The following is a 17,922-nucleotide window of genomic DNA, read 5'->3' on the forward strand; positions in this document are numbered from 1 at the left end:
CATCTTGTTTTCATGCAGGAAACACAGAAGTAGAAAGAGAAGAAGATAAAAAAAAACAAAGCTCGTGTATTCGCATTAAAGCTTTTCCTCTGTTCTGTATTCAATTTCACGATATTATTGTAGTTACTTAGGGCATGAAATTGACTTATTTTTTGTGCTTGGCACGTAACTATGTATGTTACATGTTACATAAGTAAATATTTCCTTTATTCATTTAAATAAAGAAAAAAGATCAGATAAATGAAATAATATTTTTTTGGCCCTAGGACGTAATAATTGTTTGTTGTTTTACTCGCAGAACGTATCGTTTTAACGGAAGATAAAGTATAAGATTGCCGATCCAAATGTAACATGCCGAGGGATTGTTTTGATTATCTTTTATTTCGTCGTAGTGTTTGTAATACATGTAACTGTAATGTTAGCGCTACAGAAAAGATATAGGTCATGAGATAAAGGTCGGAATAGGTCAACCGTGTTCAAAATTTAGTATTACCTGAAATGTCATGTTAAGTCAGGTAATTTTAGAAAACAAGCCTGAATTGACCTGATTTGACCTGAACTGACCTCGATAGAAAAAAAAGTTGCTTCGAAGGAACAGGTCAGATATAGTGGAACGGTTTTCTGAGTCCACGATTCTGAAAAAAAAAAATTATAAACGTTCCATGGGGAAGGATTCAATCATCCGTTAGGTGACCTGAATAGTTCACACAAATTTTCAGATCAGTTCAGGTAAACGTAACCTATTGCAAGCCTTAGAAATGTTTTAAGTCAGTATGATCTAGATTCTAGCTGGACACGTGGGAGCCAGTTGTCAATTGAGAATAGTCTAAACTAAATTGTCGATAGCAGCTGAAATGTGGTCTTTAAGGAATCAAGCATTCTGTTTTTATCCGTTTGCTGCTACACCATCAATGTTAAGATCAGAAGTGGTCAATACAAGTCGACTGAAAGTCTAGATGTCCGATCCGTTAATCTAATCCAGTGGAACCGCCAAAATTTCACTGCGGTTTTATAGTTAAAAATCTATTTTTCATTAAAATTGTTGGGCTTTTACATGTTGATTAATGTTTCGATATCGGTGGATTTTAATGTTTAATCATCATTAATACCTAGATAAGTATATAACAGCCGCAGTAGTCAGTATGAGCGTTCAGATTAAAACAAATGCATTTTACCAATGTCGGTAATTTATATCGGGAATGAATAATTTTATTATATTTCCATTAATGCGAGAGAGTTTTTGTTTCAGTGGTGATTTAATCCTGACCATTTTAACAGTTTTTATGTAGGCTTTCAGTTCATAAAATAATTGTACTCGGTTAAACATATCATGACACGCATTAACAATACCTATGAATGGTGTAAGCTTAAAAACTGTAATCTGATTTCATGTTTTTAATAAAAAAAATTTCCCCACCTGTAAAAATGGCATAAACCGTTTCGAGTGTTGCTGTGTGTATGGTGTTAATACATGAAAACGAAAATTTCGGGTAACGAAAACCTGCATATCTATATAACACCATACTAAATATTATGAACTCCATTATCTTTAATCATAAAACTTTTCCACTTTGCGATTGTTATTTTTTTCCCGTATTTGTAAATTTAGGTCATCCACGAAATGAAAATAAATGCAACTGAATTATGCAACGAAAATAAAAACAACAAAAAAGAGAGAAAAACAACAAAGCAAAACAAAAATTTATAATTCCGAAAAAATAAAACTTTTTCCAGTTCCCACCGCAACTATTTTAAATGGACCCGATCTGTATGTGGACAAAGGAAGTACGATAAACCTAACGTGTGCAATACGGTTCAGTCCCGAGCCACCAGTTTCAATGTTTTGGTATCATCAGGACAAGGTTTGTGCATTTTTTTGTTGTTGTAGTATAATGTAAGGCAACTAATGGAGAGTTGTCCTAATTTGACAAATCTCCACTTTGAACTTAAATTTTTCTGCGATTTTTGAAGATAACCGCTGTATCATGAGTTGCCTGTTGATTTTTGCTTCATACAAATTTACACAGTCAACTCAACATTCATTTCTGGGAAGGTCAACTCTCCATTAGTTACCTTATATAATTCGTTTAATTAGTTATTTCTGGAACGGTGACATCGATTCGCTTGGTCGGTGTCGTTGTATTCGACATAAATTTTTGCTGGATCAACGTAAAACTATTCGCAGTGGGTTCTTTTTTGTAACTAATCTCGTTCAGAAACAGACCGTCTTCATTGAATAATTTATGAAAAATTGAAAGGATTAAATAGTTTGATGATATCGAATGGTTACAGTTCAAGTCATTATGTATCGATTTTCTTTAATTGAGCTCATAATTAGATAATTAAAAAAAAAAAACGAAACTGGGTGGGTTGGATGGGAAGAGTGATTTATCAATTATTTCCTTCGAAATTTCATTTGTGTGAATGAGTTATTGTCAGTTTAGTGGTCAAATACGGATAGGTATGACATTTTTCTTTGCTGTTTAAATTATTATTTTAATAGAAACAACCCGATAGAATTTCATTTTAATTATGATTCGCTAGACTTGTTCGTGTTCAAAATGCTATAGTGTTCTTTGAAGACAACACACACCGTCAACGGGCTTTTCGCCTAACTGACTGAATGACCTTACCAACGAACAATTACAAATAACACAAAGAGACGTTATCGGTACCAAATCCAAATCCAAATCCAAATCCTCGCAACCTAAAAACCAATTCAATCAGATGTCATTATTGTGGACACCAATCAAATTATTTGTGTTGCGGTTGAGTTTCGAACCCACAACTGGCAACTCAATAATTCAATGTGAAGTCTCGACTTACACAATCCGCTATTGAGCACTGTATCAGTGATACTGTCGTCATGGTCTGATGAAAGGCTTTTTTTTAATTGTCTTTTAGATCGAAACAGTGGTCAAGTGACCTACGGCAAATAGAATTGTAGTAATTTTGAAAATGGAAAAGAGTGGAGATATTCCTTGCTGAAGTTATTTTACTTAACGGAATCGGTGGTGTCATTTCTTGCGTGGTTATTTCATAAGCTCAACAATAGTTTCCTTAAGGCCAGGTGAAGGTGTTTACTATCGCCAAATTTGTAAACAAATTCACCTGGTCTTAAGAGTTACTACCTTTCGAGATTTATGACTTCTATTTTGTAGAAAATCAATCCAAAAATTCAAAAAAATATTTTAGTCCAGGCTCTTGTGTCGGATAAAATGGCTCTTCGTTCGCCAAAAATGTACTGAAAAAGTCGATTTTCGAAGAAGAAAATTTGTTCCCAAACTTTTCATTCCCAGTCATGTGTGATAAGTGAAAAGTTCGAAAAACGTAGAGCGAGCGGATTGACACAAGGTACCCAACTATTTTGATAAATCGAAATTTTAGAAAAATTTCATAGAAAATAGGACTTATCTTCAAGTGTAGCTCATTTATTGTTATGAGACTTCGAATCAATATTCATCTAGAGGGAGACCTGAAAGCATAGGATTGCTTGGTAGATATTCTCGATAAATATGACACAAATGAAGGAGTTACTTGAAACAGTTGTTTCCTGACACTCGGTACACAATAAGATGGTTGTCATTAATATCAATCCAATCGATATCAGTTCTTTTGTAAGTGGATTAAGAAACTTGCGTCACACTTCAACTGTAAGAGTAAGTGGATTCAAAGCACAATAATGCCATGCAATGAAGAACCGTTGTAGAACATATTCTTGCAATAACATACACGAAACTCCCGATAGGAAATTCTTTAGGATATAAGGAACGATTCCCAAAGTAAAGCCTGTATTGTAATTTTAAATAATCCTCCGCTTACCTCATATCCACGTCTGGTCAGCCTAACATCGGACCATAGCTGCAGCATTCCGTGGATCAACATTTTCACAACCCATGCTGTAACCAATATTCACGCCTCACTTCACAAAAAAAAAATCCGGAAATGCGAATCCGAAATATCCCATCGCCTCTATACCATCTCATCTCTCATAATTGAAAGTCTGATTTATCTTTGAACTTTCTAATGGAGATAAGCTTTCAAATAAAAACACAATCTTTTCTCTTTTTTTATATTTAATTTCTCATTGATTGTTTCAAAAGTTTGCTGTGTAGTAGGACAAGCAAAAAAAAAAAACTTTTCCCTTCAATTTTCTTTTCTTTTATTTTCATTCTTGGAAAAAATACACGACCCAATTAAAAGTTCAGTAATTGCGTAATTTGTAAGGCTCAAACCCAAACTTTTCAGATCCTCCATTGTTTCCCTCCTACCCTCTCGTTCATTTCCCAACAAAATAATATGTGTCTGACGGTTGAAAGACACATAAAGTATCCAAGCACATCCATAATGGCTGCATAAATAATATAGCAATTTAGTTCGGTCGTGCGTAGTCTTTCCGTCCTACCACAATTTAATACAACCTTAACCTTCATTACACACCATTTTTGAGTCCCAATACGACAAGGTAAGGCAAAGGTTAGGTGAAACCATTATTGAGTAGCATATATATATAAATGTAGACCGTGTATACGATTCGGATATGTATATTATGGCCATTATACAATGAAAGAAAAATAAGTGGCAAAATCTTGTGAACACAAACATTAAACAAGATTATACGAAAACAAAATGATGAATATTGTACGCATGTAAATAGAATATGGCCTGAAGAGACGTAAAATGTATAATATATATATATCTGAGGATCTAATGGGTAAACGTATAGACATAAAGCGTACACACCTCTCCCATGCACGTATTATAGAACAAGCCCAGCCTTTGAGGCTTTCATTTCTCTGTGTTAAACACAACAATTTCTTGTGTAACGAAAAAAAAAATTATTTACACTTGGAATCTGTATCAAATATACTCTTAAAACCACTTTGCTTGTGCTTAATGTTGTTGTCTGTGAAAGATTTATGCACTTATACATGCGAGTACATAAATTACAAAAGAATCTCGAACAAAAAATTCAGCTTTATATTTTATGGCATTTCATGTATACTGTACTTCCTATCCGTAGCTGGGGTGTTACAATATTGTATTTCACCTCGTCAAGATGTTTTGTAAGTGGGATACTTGGTTTGGGATGTAGAGGCGAAGGTTTTTTTTCCCATTATGTATTTGAGTTCGCCAATTAGTATTTTCCTATTTTATTCCGGATTGAAATACTCGGTAATATTGAACAGGATTATGATGCTGTGGATTAGGGTAGATCAGGGTACAGTCACTGTATTACAGTGTACTTGAATACTAAGGGATATTTGGAGTTTATTTGGTAATTAAGATTCACAGAAATTACTTAAATTCTCCACCAAAAATAATTACAAAATATTGCAGGAGTTAAGAGTGAATTCGCGAAACCTTCAAACCGTCGGAATTCGCCACCCGAATGAGTTATATCTAAAGTGACTCGTCATTCTACACTGACCAAGGTGGATTCTATTGAAAAACAGCCTACCGAAATCGGGCGCATTTTTCACTGGAATCTTTCGGGCGAATAGGGTCTTATGCGGTTTTTCAAGTATGATGAAATATGAGAAGTTGAAATTTTTAAGTGCTCATATTCCATCGTAGATGCCACCACACTTCCGTAAGACTCTATTTGCCCTGAAACAACATAAAATTACCTTTCTAATGACACCCCACACGACCATGTACGTTTCGTGTACCTTGAGAAATTTCTGTAAGAAAAGTTTAAGTTTTCAGTCTTTTTCTGTTGAAACCTTCGACTGCACATATCTCAGTGTGGATGATTTTAATTCCAATACGACCCTATTTGTCACGAAAGTTAATACAATTACGTTTCTAATGACACCCCACACGACCCTGTACAGTTCGTGTAACTGGAGAAATTGCTGTAAGAAAAGCGCATATTTTCGGGTTTTGATCACCTATAACTAGCCACACAAGCTTTGAAGAATTTTTTTGAAAGTTGTTTTGGCTTCTAGGGTCCATATAATATTCCACTGGAAAATGCGTCCGAAAAAAATCGTATTTGACCATTCATTTAAACTCATTCGGAGTCTACAATCTCGAATTCGATTCCATAGGGTCATAGGGAGGTGAGGGAAGACAGGCAAAACACGATTTTTTGCTTGCTTTCTGGCCAATAGCTTGTACAAACCCGAAAACATTTTGTTTCGTCTACTTTGACATATCATTTTATCACATTTTTGAGCGAAAATATCCAGAGATATGCTGGAAAACAGGCACAACAAACAATCTACTCTCTGTTTTGCTCACTTTCTCGACTACTGAGTTTTCGCGAATTCACTCTTACAGAATTCAAATCGATTTAATCGACATAATATTAAGCTTTCATTGCACATATCGCTTTGATCGAATCTTTTTTTCTAAAACCATAATCTTGTCAGACAAAAAGACCGAAAAGCTATCAAATTTCAAACAATGAACCGAAAAAAAGTGTCGCTTTCAAATTTTCAATTCTGGTCATAAGTAATGTGGGTCACAATTTCCTATTCTCTTACACGAAAAAAGGGATTTGAATTTATGTTGCATGTTAAAGAGATATGCCGCGAGAGTTAAATAATGGGTCGGCTATAAAAGAGACTTTTTTCTATTTTATTTCCGTTGTCGAAAAAAAAGAGGAGCAGCTTGGTGTAACAATACCATGTACAGATGAGTTATATATGGATGGATTTATCTACATTATGATGCAGGAGTGGACGATAAATTTTAAATAGTTTTCTTCATTTCGTTGGACCGTTTGGTATAACTCATTGATTAATTGAAAGGAAAGGATTCAGTTTTATCTAAATTAAAATTTATGGGATTTTTTTTTTAAAATAAAACTAAAACAATTGGACCAAGTGTTTCAAATGAAGCGAAGATATTTTAAATCGGGCGCGCATAAATTCAGAAAGCAGACAGTCTCTTTTTACAAACAACGACAAAAACATTCAATGAGCTCGATCAAAAAGTAAAAAAAATGGTAAAACTAACGAAGTACAAGATTTGGTATCAAACTTAGCACTTAAAACAAAGAAAATAACAGATTTAATTATTACATGGCGATACGATTGCCGTTTATTACATTGAAATTAATTGCGGCTTGCCAACTTTCGGCACACTGGACTTTACTTAAGTAGTCGAGGAATGCCTTCAAATAAACTTCTAAAAATCCAAAACTGAATTCTAGATTTTTAGAAATTTATTTGGAGGTATTCCACGAATATTTAAGTAAAGTCCAGGGTGCCGAAAGTTGACAAGCCGCAATTATTTTGAATGTGTTATAAAAGGTTTATAAAAGATTACTTACTGGTCAGGGGCTGACAAATGTCGAAAATTCGTTGTCGATCTTAAAAGATACTTAAAAAATCTTTTGAAAATTTTTGAAAACTAAAAATCATTTGTTCAGCAAATCCAAAAATCCAGCAAAGAAAATCACCCGAAAATCATTAAAAAATCCTCAAAATCCTTCATTAGAATCCTTATTTCTGATAACCGCAGTAAGATCCTGAGTGAGAAACCATCGAGGAATCGTAGTTCCTAAGGAATAGAATCTGCTTATAAGTAATCAGAACTGAGTATGGCTTGGTTTATTTCCCAAAACAAAATTTTCCTCACAATTTACCACTCATTAAATTTATCTAATAAAAAATCAATTTTTTTTTTGTGTAATAGTCACAACGGTTCCACAGCATCGGTTGTCGTCTATACGAATATTTGCAACTCTAAAACCCCAGCCGAATAAATTAATTAAGCAATCAAGTGAACAAAAACAATTTGAGTTTTTTTTTTAATTGACTAATTCTGAATTTGGGAAATCAATTTTACTTTCCATTACGTTCGCCGTTTTCCAATTTCGAACAATATTGAAATAAAATAAATCACTGGAAATGAATGAACTCATCACGGAATTATATTTTGTTGTGAAATCATGAAATGCATTAAAATTATTCACACCGAAAATTTATGCATTATAATCATGACCGACGCTGATTCGACCATTCACATTTTCTAAAAAAAAAACGAGTTTTGTTTGGATGTAATTGATTTGAAAATTAGGTTGCTAAGCGTTTGATAAACCAATAATTATGGATATTACTGCACGAATAATTCGAATTCAATTGTATCAGACACATTTAGATATTTTTAACTCATAGCAGGGCTTATTATTCGGAAATTCCATCCAAATTTGTGACACAGTTTGTTTCAATACAGATGGTGGTGGCAATACCAAATTTGGTTGGATTTAGCTGCATTAGAAAAACTCTTTAAATTCATAAAAGTTCTGTAAACACTTCCCTGAGTAATAATCGATCTACATTTTGATGACAAGTGTCCCCTCACTAATTTAATTTTCAGTTTCAATTTCCATTAAATAATATCGATGAAATAAATTGAATTCTTTGCAGGTAATTAGCAGCGATTCACCGAGAGGCGGTATTCGTATACATACACACAAGGGCGATATTGCCGCATCTTCTTTGCTGATCGAAGATGCTGACTTAGGTGATTCCGGAAAATACTCTTGCGATCCATCCAACGCTGATGTAACATCGATACGTGTTCATGTCTTGAACGGTGAGTTGGTTTTAATAAACTTATGATCATGAACGTAGTAAGAAGTTTCATACATTTTTCTGATAATTTTCTGTTACTATCGTACTTGTGGACGCACTACTTTGCAGGTCGGACATTTCGGATTCAAATTGTTTGACTTTACTAGAGAGGTAATAGGGCCATTGCCTCCCTACGGAAAACCCTTTACCTCGCTCGTCAAGTAAAATAGCATACTGCACACGGGAGATAATTTGATATTTCGTATCACGATGAGTAAAAGTACCTCGGGATGAAGCCCTCGGATTCTGTTACTCATCTGGATACGAGATATCAAATAACTTCCCTGTTACAGTAATCTACTAATATTATCCGATACAAGAAACACTCGTTTTGTACCCTCTTTTCGAAGGGCCGGAATCTCTAATAACGCATAGTAGAAAATCCAAATTGGTGTCGAATATTACTGTTTTCGCAATTCCGGTCCATAATCATCACCTTTCCATGCATCCATTTAATATCGTTTTGAAGGTATTTATTTCACTGTATTTGTGGACACAGTGCGATATTAACTTTTTTTCGCACGCTAAAGAACCTATTACCTTCAACGAAGGCTAAATTTTTATAAATAAAAATCTTGCATTGACCAGAAATCGAACCCCCGACACCAAAAGGTTTTTGAACACAAAGCAGCGACTATGAAGGTATCTTTTCGCACAAGACGTCTTGTCGACCTCGGCTTCGCCTCGGGTCGACATTCGACATCTAGTGCGAAAAAATACCTTCATACCTACCTTGGTAGATAAATAACTATCGGGTCCTAAATGTCGAAAAAATTAAATTTTCATTATAAAGTCTTGTCAGGTACGACATTATTATGAGAAAATGACATTTTGTCTGATGACATTTCGGGTTAGAAAATGTATATTTTCTCACCTCTGGTTTCGACAGGGGGAGAAAATAGACATTATTTCCACCGACCTGTCACCTTTGATTTTGTTTTGAGAAGTTGTGTAACAATGTTTCGTGGAGAAAAAGGGTTAGTCACACATGAGGAATAAGAAAAACTTTGTATTTACCTCGCTCCGCTCTGTCCGCAAAACTCTACTTTTGTTGGAATTTTCTATTTTCTTCCCCCGACAGACAAAAAACCATTTTCAATTGGATCCATCATTTGGTTCTAACACCTTCATCTCGTTACTCTGTTGTCTTATAAGGGATTAATAGGCATGTGATCGCTTGGGTCTATTTCCGTTTACTAAAATATTCTAAAATCTTCCACTCTTTCGTTCGATCATCATTTTGTCATCGTGGTGTAGTGATCATGTTCGTTATGAATATTTCCCATCCAGGATCCGATTCTTATTTTTCGAACTTTGCCTATTCACTTGATTAAGACCAGTGTCATACGATGAAATGTGAATGCTATTTGAATCAGAATCGTGATAAGGCGTTAGGTCTCTTGAATCCAGAGCAATAAATTTTTCAATTTTCTAAAATTAAATTTTCGAATCCTCGATACCCACTTCTTCCATAACAAAATGGAAATTTATTTTCATTCCGAAAACCCGTAATAATTTTCCCTCGCAAACTCGGCAACAAAAATAATAATCGAACGACGTTATTTCTGGTATAGGAAAAAAAACTTTTTTATTTTATTTTATTCTAAGCCATGCAGATGTATACGTAACGTATACAAAATGTGCTCTCAAATGATTTATGATGTACCCAACCGTTTCCGATAAAACACCAACCATATTTCGGATGGTCATAAGAATAATTTTCGTATCGTTTTCATTTTCTGCAAGACAACAAACAACATTTTCGATAAACAATATCTTTCCATTTGAATCGGTTTCGTTTTATGAAAATGGAAAGTTCTTAAAAGTTATGGACAAGATATATATGTTTCGTATACGTATGTATACGCGTCTGTGTTAATACATTTTCCAATATCTTTGTAAATTTCTTCGATATAAAATTTATTTTGTGGGGCCGATCATGCTACCCTCTGTTTATTTTCTTAATTCCATCTTATCAATTTTATATTATTCCCCATCTTATAGCAATATTATCGACGAGTCTAATATTCACCCCTCTTTCATTCAAGAAACACAAAAAGGAATGGCAGGGCTACTCGTTTAGGCATAGTACGTACGTAACAGCTACCCGCTCGGAAATAACGAATTCAAGCAGTCGGCGAAAGAAAGAAATACTTAAGAAATTTTTAATTCCTTTTATGTACTCGAAACAAGTAATCTCACGCCAAAATAAAGGTCAAAGATATACAACTCTCCTGTTCGCATTCAATGCCCTCACCTACATTATTTTAGCCGGAGAAATGAGTGTTCGTATAAAATATGATAACGAAATATTAACAGCAAGTTTCATTCGGTTCTTTTTTTGGGTTGGGCGAGGCTGCCAGGACGAGAATGTTTTTATCAAATAACAAAAATTCTCGTCTTTTTAACGGTTTTTTTTCTTCTTCTTCGTCGAATGGCATGGGGATGGGGATGGGTTCTGAGGCGAAGAAAGTCTGCTTTTTCGTGGAAAGGAAATCGTAATGTCTTTTTTGTGTGTACATTTTGTCTGCATTATGCAAATGTTTTCATTTTTTTTTTGTCTAAAAACGGAAAGGCAGAAAAGACAACAAGGATCATTAATTGTTGAAAGGAATGAATTTTTTTTTGTGTTATTAGCGAAGGAAGATTTAATTTAATGGTTTTTCTTTTCTGGATCAAAGTAAAGGTAATGGTGAGGCTATACTGGAGATTTAAGCAGTCTGGGGTTTTTCTTGGAAAAAATGAGGAGAGTAATTTGTTTGCAGCTCTGAATGTTGTGCTCCGATGAACAATTCGAGTTGTTTTGATTCATTTTAGATGAACATCCATTGGTAATTTTGTTTTACTACCAAGTGAGATTACTATTCAATTTATCGCAGGATTATCTCGGATTAGGATTATTTTACTGTTTCAACTGATGGTTTTTACTTGTAGCTTTTTACCATGCTTCTTCCACGCATTTTTTTCTGTGTCATATGAAGACAAGACCTTCTGCTGGTACAATCATCTGAATATATGTATTGTGAACGAAAAATAATCTATCATCGCACTCATAAAACCGCTTCCACATTCATAACCCGTCTGCATGTAACATGTATAACAACAGCTACAAATTCAATCTACCCAAACCGAAACTGGTAACATTTCTCTCGTCATTTACATTCCCGATTGAGCACCCTTAAATTTGTCAGAGATCTATTTCGATACATAGCAAAACACATCGCACACACATATTATATCGAAAAACATAAAATATTGGATGCACCATACCCGATTTGAATGATATGCTTTGCCGTTGAACAGAAAGTTCATGAAAACATTTCCGAATGGAAATCAATGGGAAAAGTCAATAAAAAGCGACAAAAAATTCGAAGAAAAATCCACTTAGCACAGTATGGTGCATAAATATTGTTAGTACGATTTTTTTTTTCATCATCGTCGTTGTCGTTACACAGAATGGATATGATACGTTATCATGGTGTTGCTGGAAAAAGTTTAAATGAACTCGCAGACTTTCATTTTTGTGTTTATGATACGTTAGTTAGGGGACACGAGAACTCTTGAAACACGGCGAAGTAATATAAACCAGCCAGGAGCACTAGTTTTGACTAGGGAACTGAATTATCTGAAGCCTTATTTTTGCGAATAAAATTATTTAAATTTTTTTCAGTGTTCATTCGAGTTCATTTTCATACGGTGTGTTAGGTCCCTTATTTGTCGTTACAAAAATGAGCCGCTCCTGCCTGGTTTATTTTACTCTACCGTGTATCAAATCAGCAAGTTTTAGCCAGAACCGCTTATACGTTAGAATAGGAATATCCTGAACTGTCTCGTTGGACTCGTGCTTGAAATTGGAGTTGGTGGCGAGGTAAGATCTACAGTGTAAAAATTATTGCTCTCGGTCACATAGTCGCCGATTGATAACAGTACAAAATCAACATTTCACCATCTTCCAAGGGTGATAGCTCCATGACAAAATGACAGAGTAAGCCTCTTAACTGTGATTCCAGTTGAAGTTAATGCACCCTTTTAAAAAGATATAAAGCTTTTACTGGTACAATAACTGTTACTGGTAAACTGTCGTTTATTTCACATTTTTTAGAAAGGTCACTTTTTCGGTTAGCCTCGGTGAACTTGTTGGAAATCATGCATTCAATTTAGTTAGTTTCATCAATCTGAACTCGTTCATTCTGTTTCGAGCTCCTTTACAATAAAGTGCCAAATTACTTTCGGCTGAGTCTCACTTCTTTTGTTCTTAATATCGTCAATTCCAAGGACTTCCAACAGGTTATGGGCCGAGTAGTCAGGAGAAAAAGGAAAGAAGAGAAGAATATTGTGAAATTCTGGGTTTCGTACAGAATCAATCGGCGAACAGAGAAACGAAACTGTTTTCTGGTTTGAAAATTGTGGACAGTCGAGGAACAGTTAAATAAATCGGCAGATGGGGAAAACGATTTTCTTGTCTGGAAATTGTGGGAAGCCAAACAATTCAAAACGGTATGTCAGCTGTATTTTGACCTAAAATGTAAGCGTCACAACGACACCAGACTTGTCAAGCTTCATTCACAGCAAGAACTCTTGATGATAGAGTTTCATCGACGTTCCTCTATTCGCAATAGATAGCTGTGGAAAACGAAAACTTGTTGATTTGAAGAGAACTCGTGTGCCCTTACTAAATTATCATAAAACAAAAGTGGAAGTCGTCTAGTTCATTAAAACTTTTTTCAGTCCCACCGTGTTTTCGTTGTCTATATGATGCCGTTTTGTCAAAATAAAATTTTTTGCTTCTCGTCGTGAAAAGTTTCGCATATTATATGCATGCATGGACCATATTATTGTAGTGAAATGTTATGAGTAATATCGTACATCATCATTATTAAACATACAACACAACATGAGTCTCCCGATAAGGTAAACTGGAGTTAATAAAAACGAATTATTTATGGAATTTTCCATAGAAAAGGAAAAACTCTTTTCATTGAAAATATTTACGTAAAAAAATGGATACAAAGGTTGATGCATCGTTAATGCTATGAGAGATATATACAACCATATCTTATGTTGCTTGTCCAATTCTTTTCAATGCGTAACAGGGAATTCGCTATTAAAAGGTCATGTGTTTGTCTCAGGTGTAAAAATAATGATAAGACACATGCTATTACGTTAACCCGTCTGCAAACAAATTGTATTTAATATAAAGAATAGAACCTACAGAATAACATCATTTTCTCTTAATATTAACTCTGCTCTACGTGACGTCTTGGAATAAGCATAATAAAAATAGGAAAAAATTTAGTCTTTCATAGTATATTATGATGGGTTCTTTGTCTTTATGCTTTCATTTTGTTGTGCCAATAGTTAGTATTACCAAGACACGTTTGCGAGTAATTAGATAAAATTCTGATGGCAACCTCGAAAGTTCTGCATCTGATTTTATGATGAGGGGGTAGCCATTGGGAATAAATCTGTCCCAACAATTCCAATTCCACTCTTCAAATTCAAAAAATCCATAAAAATCTACTTGATTCCAAAAATTCCATTCAATTCCAAAAATTCCAATTTCGTTCCAAAAATTCCCTGGCATCAAAACAAAAACGCAAACACTAAGAAAATAAATTGAAGTGGAATCAAGGTCAGTAAGTAGTCAACTCAACAATCTTAAATATTCAATTCAACTTCCACTTAAAATTCCAATATTTCCACAAATTTCCACTCAAAATTCCAATATTTTCACTAAATTCCAAAAATTCCGTTGACCTGTCCCACAAATACCACAGACGTTACCCCCTCGCTTTATGATTCTCTGACAAAGGTTATATTAGAAAAGCAATTAATATGGGTATGAATAGACTTGATAGAAGGAAGTTAGGGTATATTTGACTTTCAAAGGCAAAATTGAAAGTTCACTGCGAACAATAACGTATGAATCTGACATCTTCGTAACAAGCAAATGAAATTTCTGGGAAACACTTATAATACTGATATTTGCTTCTCGTTTTTTGTCCTCGTTCGAATATCAATCGGAACCAAATATTTACCTTTGACTTTATTCACCCATCGCAGCAGCGAATGTGCGTAGAACATTACAAAAGACTATATTCTATTGCTACAAACTACAGAAAAATCAAGACGTTTTAAATTTCTACAACATCACAATGGTTTCTTTATGAACGTAAATATTATAAACAAGTTTTCATTACGACGGACGCAGCCATGGTATCTCGGCAAGTTTGCTATACGAATCAAAATTGATTGAGTAAGAGAATGGTCCTAAAAATCAATTCCAATTGATTCCACTTTATCCGAAGCAACACTTCGAATACATTCTTGCTACGGAATTCACACATTTCGAAACCAGTGTCTAAACTTATATTCCTTCGACAACCAAATCTTGTACTTCAATGTTTTTAACATCCATTTTACAATATTATAGTCTGGTGCGAGTTGTCCCTTCGCTCATATTGAATGTAAAAAGCGATTTTATGGTTGATTATCGTATGTGGGTCGGCCACGAGCTCGAATCGCAATGTTACCAAGCTGGGATTGACCTGGTTTGGGCCAGGGAGCCGCCGTCAGCTAAGACTTCTTTCGGCTCTATAAAATTGAATTTTGATCCGAATTGAGTGGGAAAAAAATCTTGTGTTCCTTGAACCTTTCTGCATACGAGAAAAATATAGGTGCTTGAAAAAGAATGCAGGTGGCGCTATAATTCAAGATGGCGCCCATCAATACAAAAAAATGTGCAAATCTGGAAAATCCGGTAAATGCTTTTTTTAAAGTAATTAATGTTTTTTATTATTAACATAAAATTGACACCATTCGGAATAATTTCGCCCATGGAACCATGTCAAAAATATTTCATTTTATATTTTTAAATAAATTTTCAAAAATCAAAATTTCATAGAGCCAAAAGAAGTGTTAGGCAACGTCGGCCCCCTAGACCAAACCAGGCCGATCCCAGCTAGGCAACATCGCGATTTGAGTTACTGGTCGATCCATCTACGATAATCAACCATAAAATCGCTTTTTACATTCAATATGAGCGAAACGGCTTTTTTGGACAACTTACACTTGACTATTAAGAACCATATGACCATAACCGTATGTGACAGGTTAAGACTGAGAGACTAAACCGTTTCTTTTTAAAAAGATAACTGATGTCCTTTAATCAAAACCTAAAATATTCAACTTACCTCGGACGAAAACAGCTCAGCAACTTTTTTTTTTCCTTTTTTCCACCCACAAATAGAATTCACGCGACTATAATGCGTGCTATCTCATATCAGTAGTCTGTACGGTTTTCAAAAACTTCTATTTCAGTAAACAAATGTATTCGAATTTACAGCCTTGTTGTGTCCTTGTATAAACAGATGGCGCCCCTTATGGTCGACAGAATTCAAGTCTTTAACAATATTCAAATACAGGAAAGGACAATCAAATTTTATCAAAAATTTGCATCAGCTGATTCACTCATACAAAAACTGTCCATGCATGTTTATACAGTTATACCACTACCGCGCGCATGTAGTACACACAAATCCGTATCCGTATAAACAAACACTCATAACCAACTGACATCTAACTTAGACAGAAATTTGATTGACTTCATATCACTCTCGTATCGTTTTGCGATATGCGCGACGTTATTCCGATTATCCAAGGATTTTTAAAATGTGCATAAAGCTTATGCAAAAAAGCATCGTATTGCTTTTGAGTTTCACATTATAGGTCATGTCGTGACCCTTTTCTCTAATGGCGACCTCTATGTCACAGTTGAATTTATCATATTCGCGTCATGTTGTGACGTCACGTTTATTTATCTAGAAGGATAGATCGGTAATTATTGACAAGTGCAACTGTTGTTGTCTTGCTTTCGCTCTTATGATAAAATAGGATATCGATACATGAGAGGCAATCTCGGAAAGCCTCCGTTTCATGTATCGATACATTACGACTCAACATTCGATATAAAACCCAGTAGCAATAATATATTATTGAACGACTGGAAGTGGAAGCTTGAGAAGTGCAGCAACCAATAAAGAAGTTCTTTTTCTAATTATTGTTTTTTTTCACTCTTTCACTGTTTGTTTTTCACTCTTTTATTCGTTGTAGTACTTAAAATTTTCTGTAATATACCAACATTTGTATAATGAGAAATCCTTGTTGTTTGTACGTAAGAAAATAAATTGGATTTAATTGAATTATTTACATAATTATGTTCACTTGTAAACTGCAGAGAAATATCAGGCAATGTAACCTGTTGTCATTTCTCTGGAAGTATACTCTGGAGTGGCAGAAACCATTCGTTACCGTCTAAAAATGCGTAGTGTAGACACATAAGCATCAGAAATATAATTAAAAGTAAAAGAGACCCCTCAAGTTCCAAATCGGATCCTAAAGTACGTTCATGCCATTATTTTACGACTGAAAAATCGCATTTAAATCTCAATTCTAACGCATTATTTATACTAAAATATTTGCATGAAATTGTAAAATTGGTTTCTATCCTCACCCCATTCACATATATTGGATTTTCCAGTATGGCAATATTATGTTGTCGTATGTACCAACTGAAATATATCATTTACATTGAACAACATTGATATGGATGCACAATTTTGCAGTTAATATTTTTCCAAGTGTTTGTTTACTTTTGGTATTTAATAATAATATTGAAAATTGTTATTGTCGAAAAGTCCCTTTTACGGGGCTATGTGTAACCGCGGTTGCCACAATTTTAATTTAAAGCGCCCAACATGCGAACATTTTCATAAACATCGAATATGAAAAATATTATTTGGTTTTTATTAATCGAAAATATTCGAATTTTTATTTATTTTTATTATTCTTTTATTCCGCTCTCATAGGTGAACGGCCCGAGGCAATGCAAACTGGGACATCAACAATATCTGACCAATCTGCGCACACTCTAATACTTTGCATTATTATCAGCATCTGCAACCTATTTCGACAGCATATTCAACTGTCGAAGATCAATGTGAAAATTTGTAAGAAGACTAATGTTATTATACGGTGATAAAATTGAGAATGCATCGCACGTGAATGTGTATATGTCATGAAAATGTAATAGATGAAGAAAAAAAAAGGAAATAAAGAATTTACAGAACAAAAAATAACAAGGAGCATATTAGATGTTATCAACGAAATGGATTTATATAAATGTAACTGCTAGCCCTCCTCCCCCCCCCACATAATAATAGAAAATGTGTATAAATTTAGCTATGTCATAGAATAGAATTGAATTCAAATTTATTTCACATTTTCTATTCAATAAATTTATATAAATGGTCATGTTGCATTGTTCCGTATATAT

The 17,922-nt window shown here is 34.3% G+C and overlaps 1 protein-coding gene across 3 annotated transcripts in view; it reads left to right on the forward strand.

Moving 5' to 3' along the window:
* LOC119071374 (tyrosine-protein kinase receptor TYRO3-like) overlaps positions 1-17,694 on the forward strand; it is a 77,423-nt gene extending 59,729 nt beyond the window's left edge. For all 3 annotated transcript variants that reach the window (XM_037176238.1, XM_037176247.1, XM_037176256.1), the window contains 3 exons: positions 1,735-1,862; positions 8,382-8,550; positions 17,456-17,694. In XM_037176238.1, the coding sequence (XP_037032133.1) occupies positions 1,735-1,862; positions 8,382-8,550; positions 17,456-17,625 (467 nt within the window). In that variant the 3' untranslated portion in view covers positions 17,626-17,694. The remainder of the gene's footprint in view (positions 1-1,734; positions 1,863-8,381; positions 8,551-17,455) is intronic.
* The last annotated feature ends 228 nt before the right edge of the window (positions 17,695-17,922 follow it).

This window comes from Bradysia coprophila, chromosome II (genome assembly GCF_014529535.1).
Source record: "Bradysia coprophila strain Holo2 chromosome II, BU_Bcop_v1, whole genome shotgun sequence".
NCBI lineage: Eukaryota > Metazoa > Arthropoda > Insecta > Diptera > Sciaridae > Bradysia > Bradysia coprophila.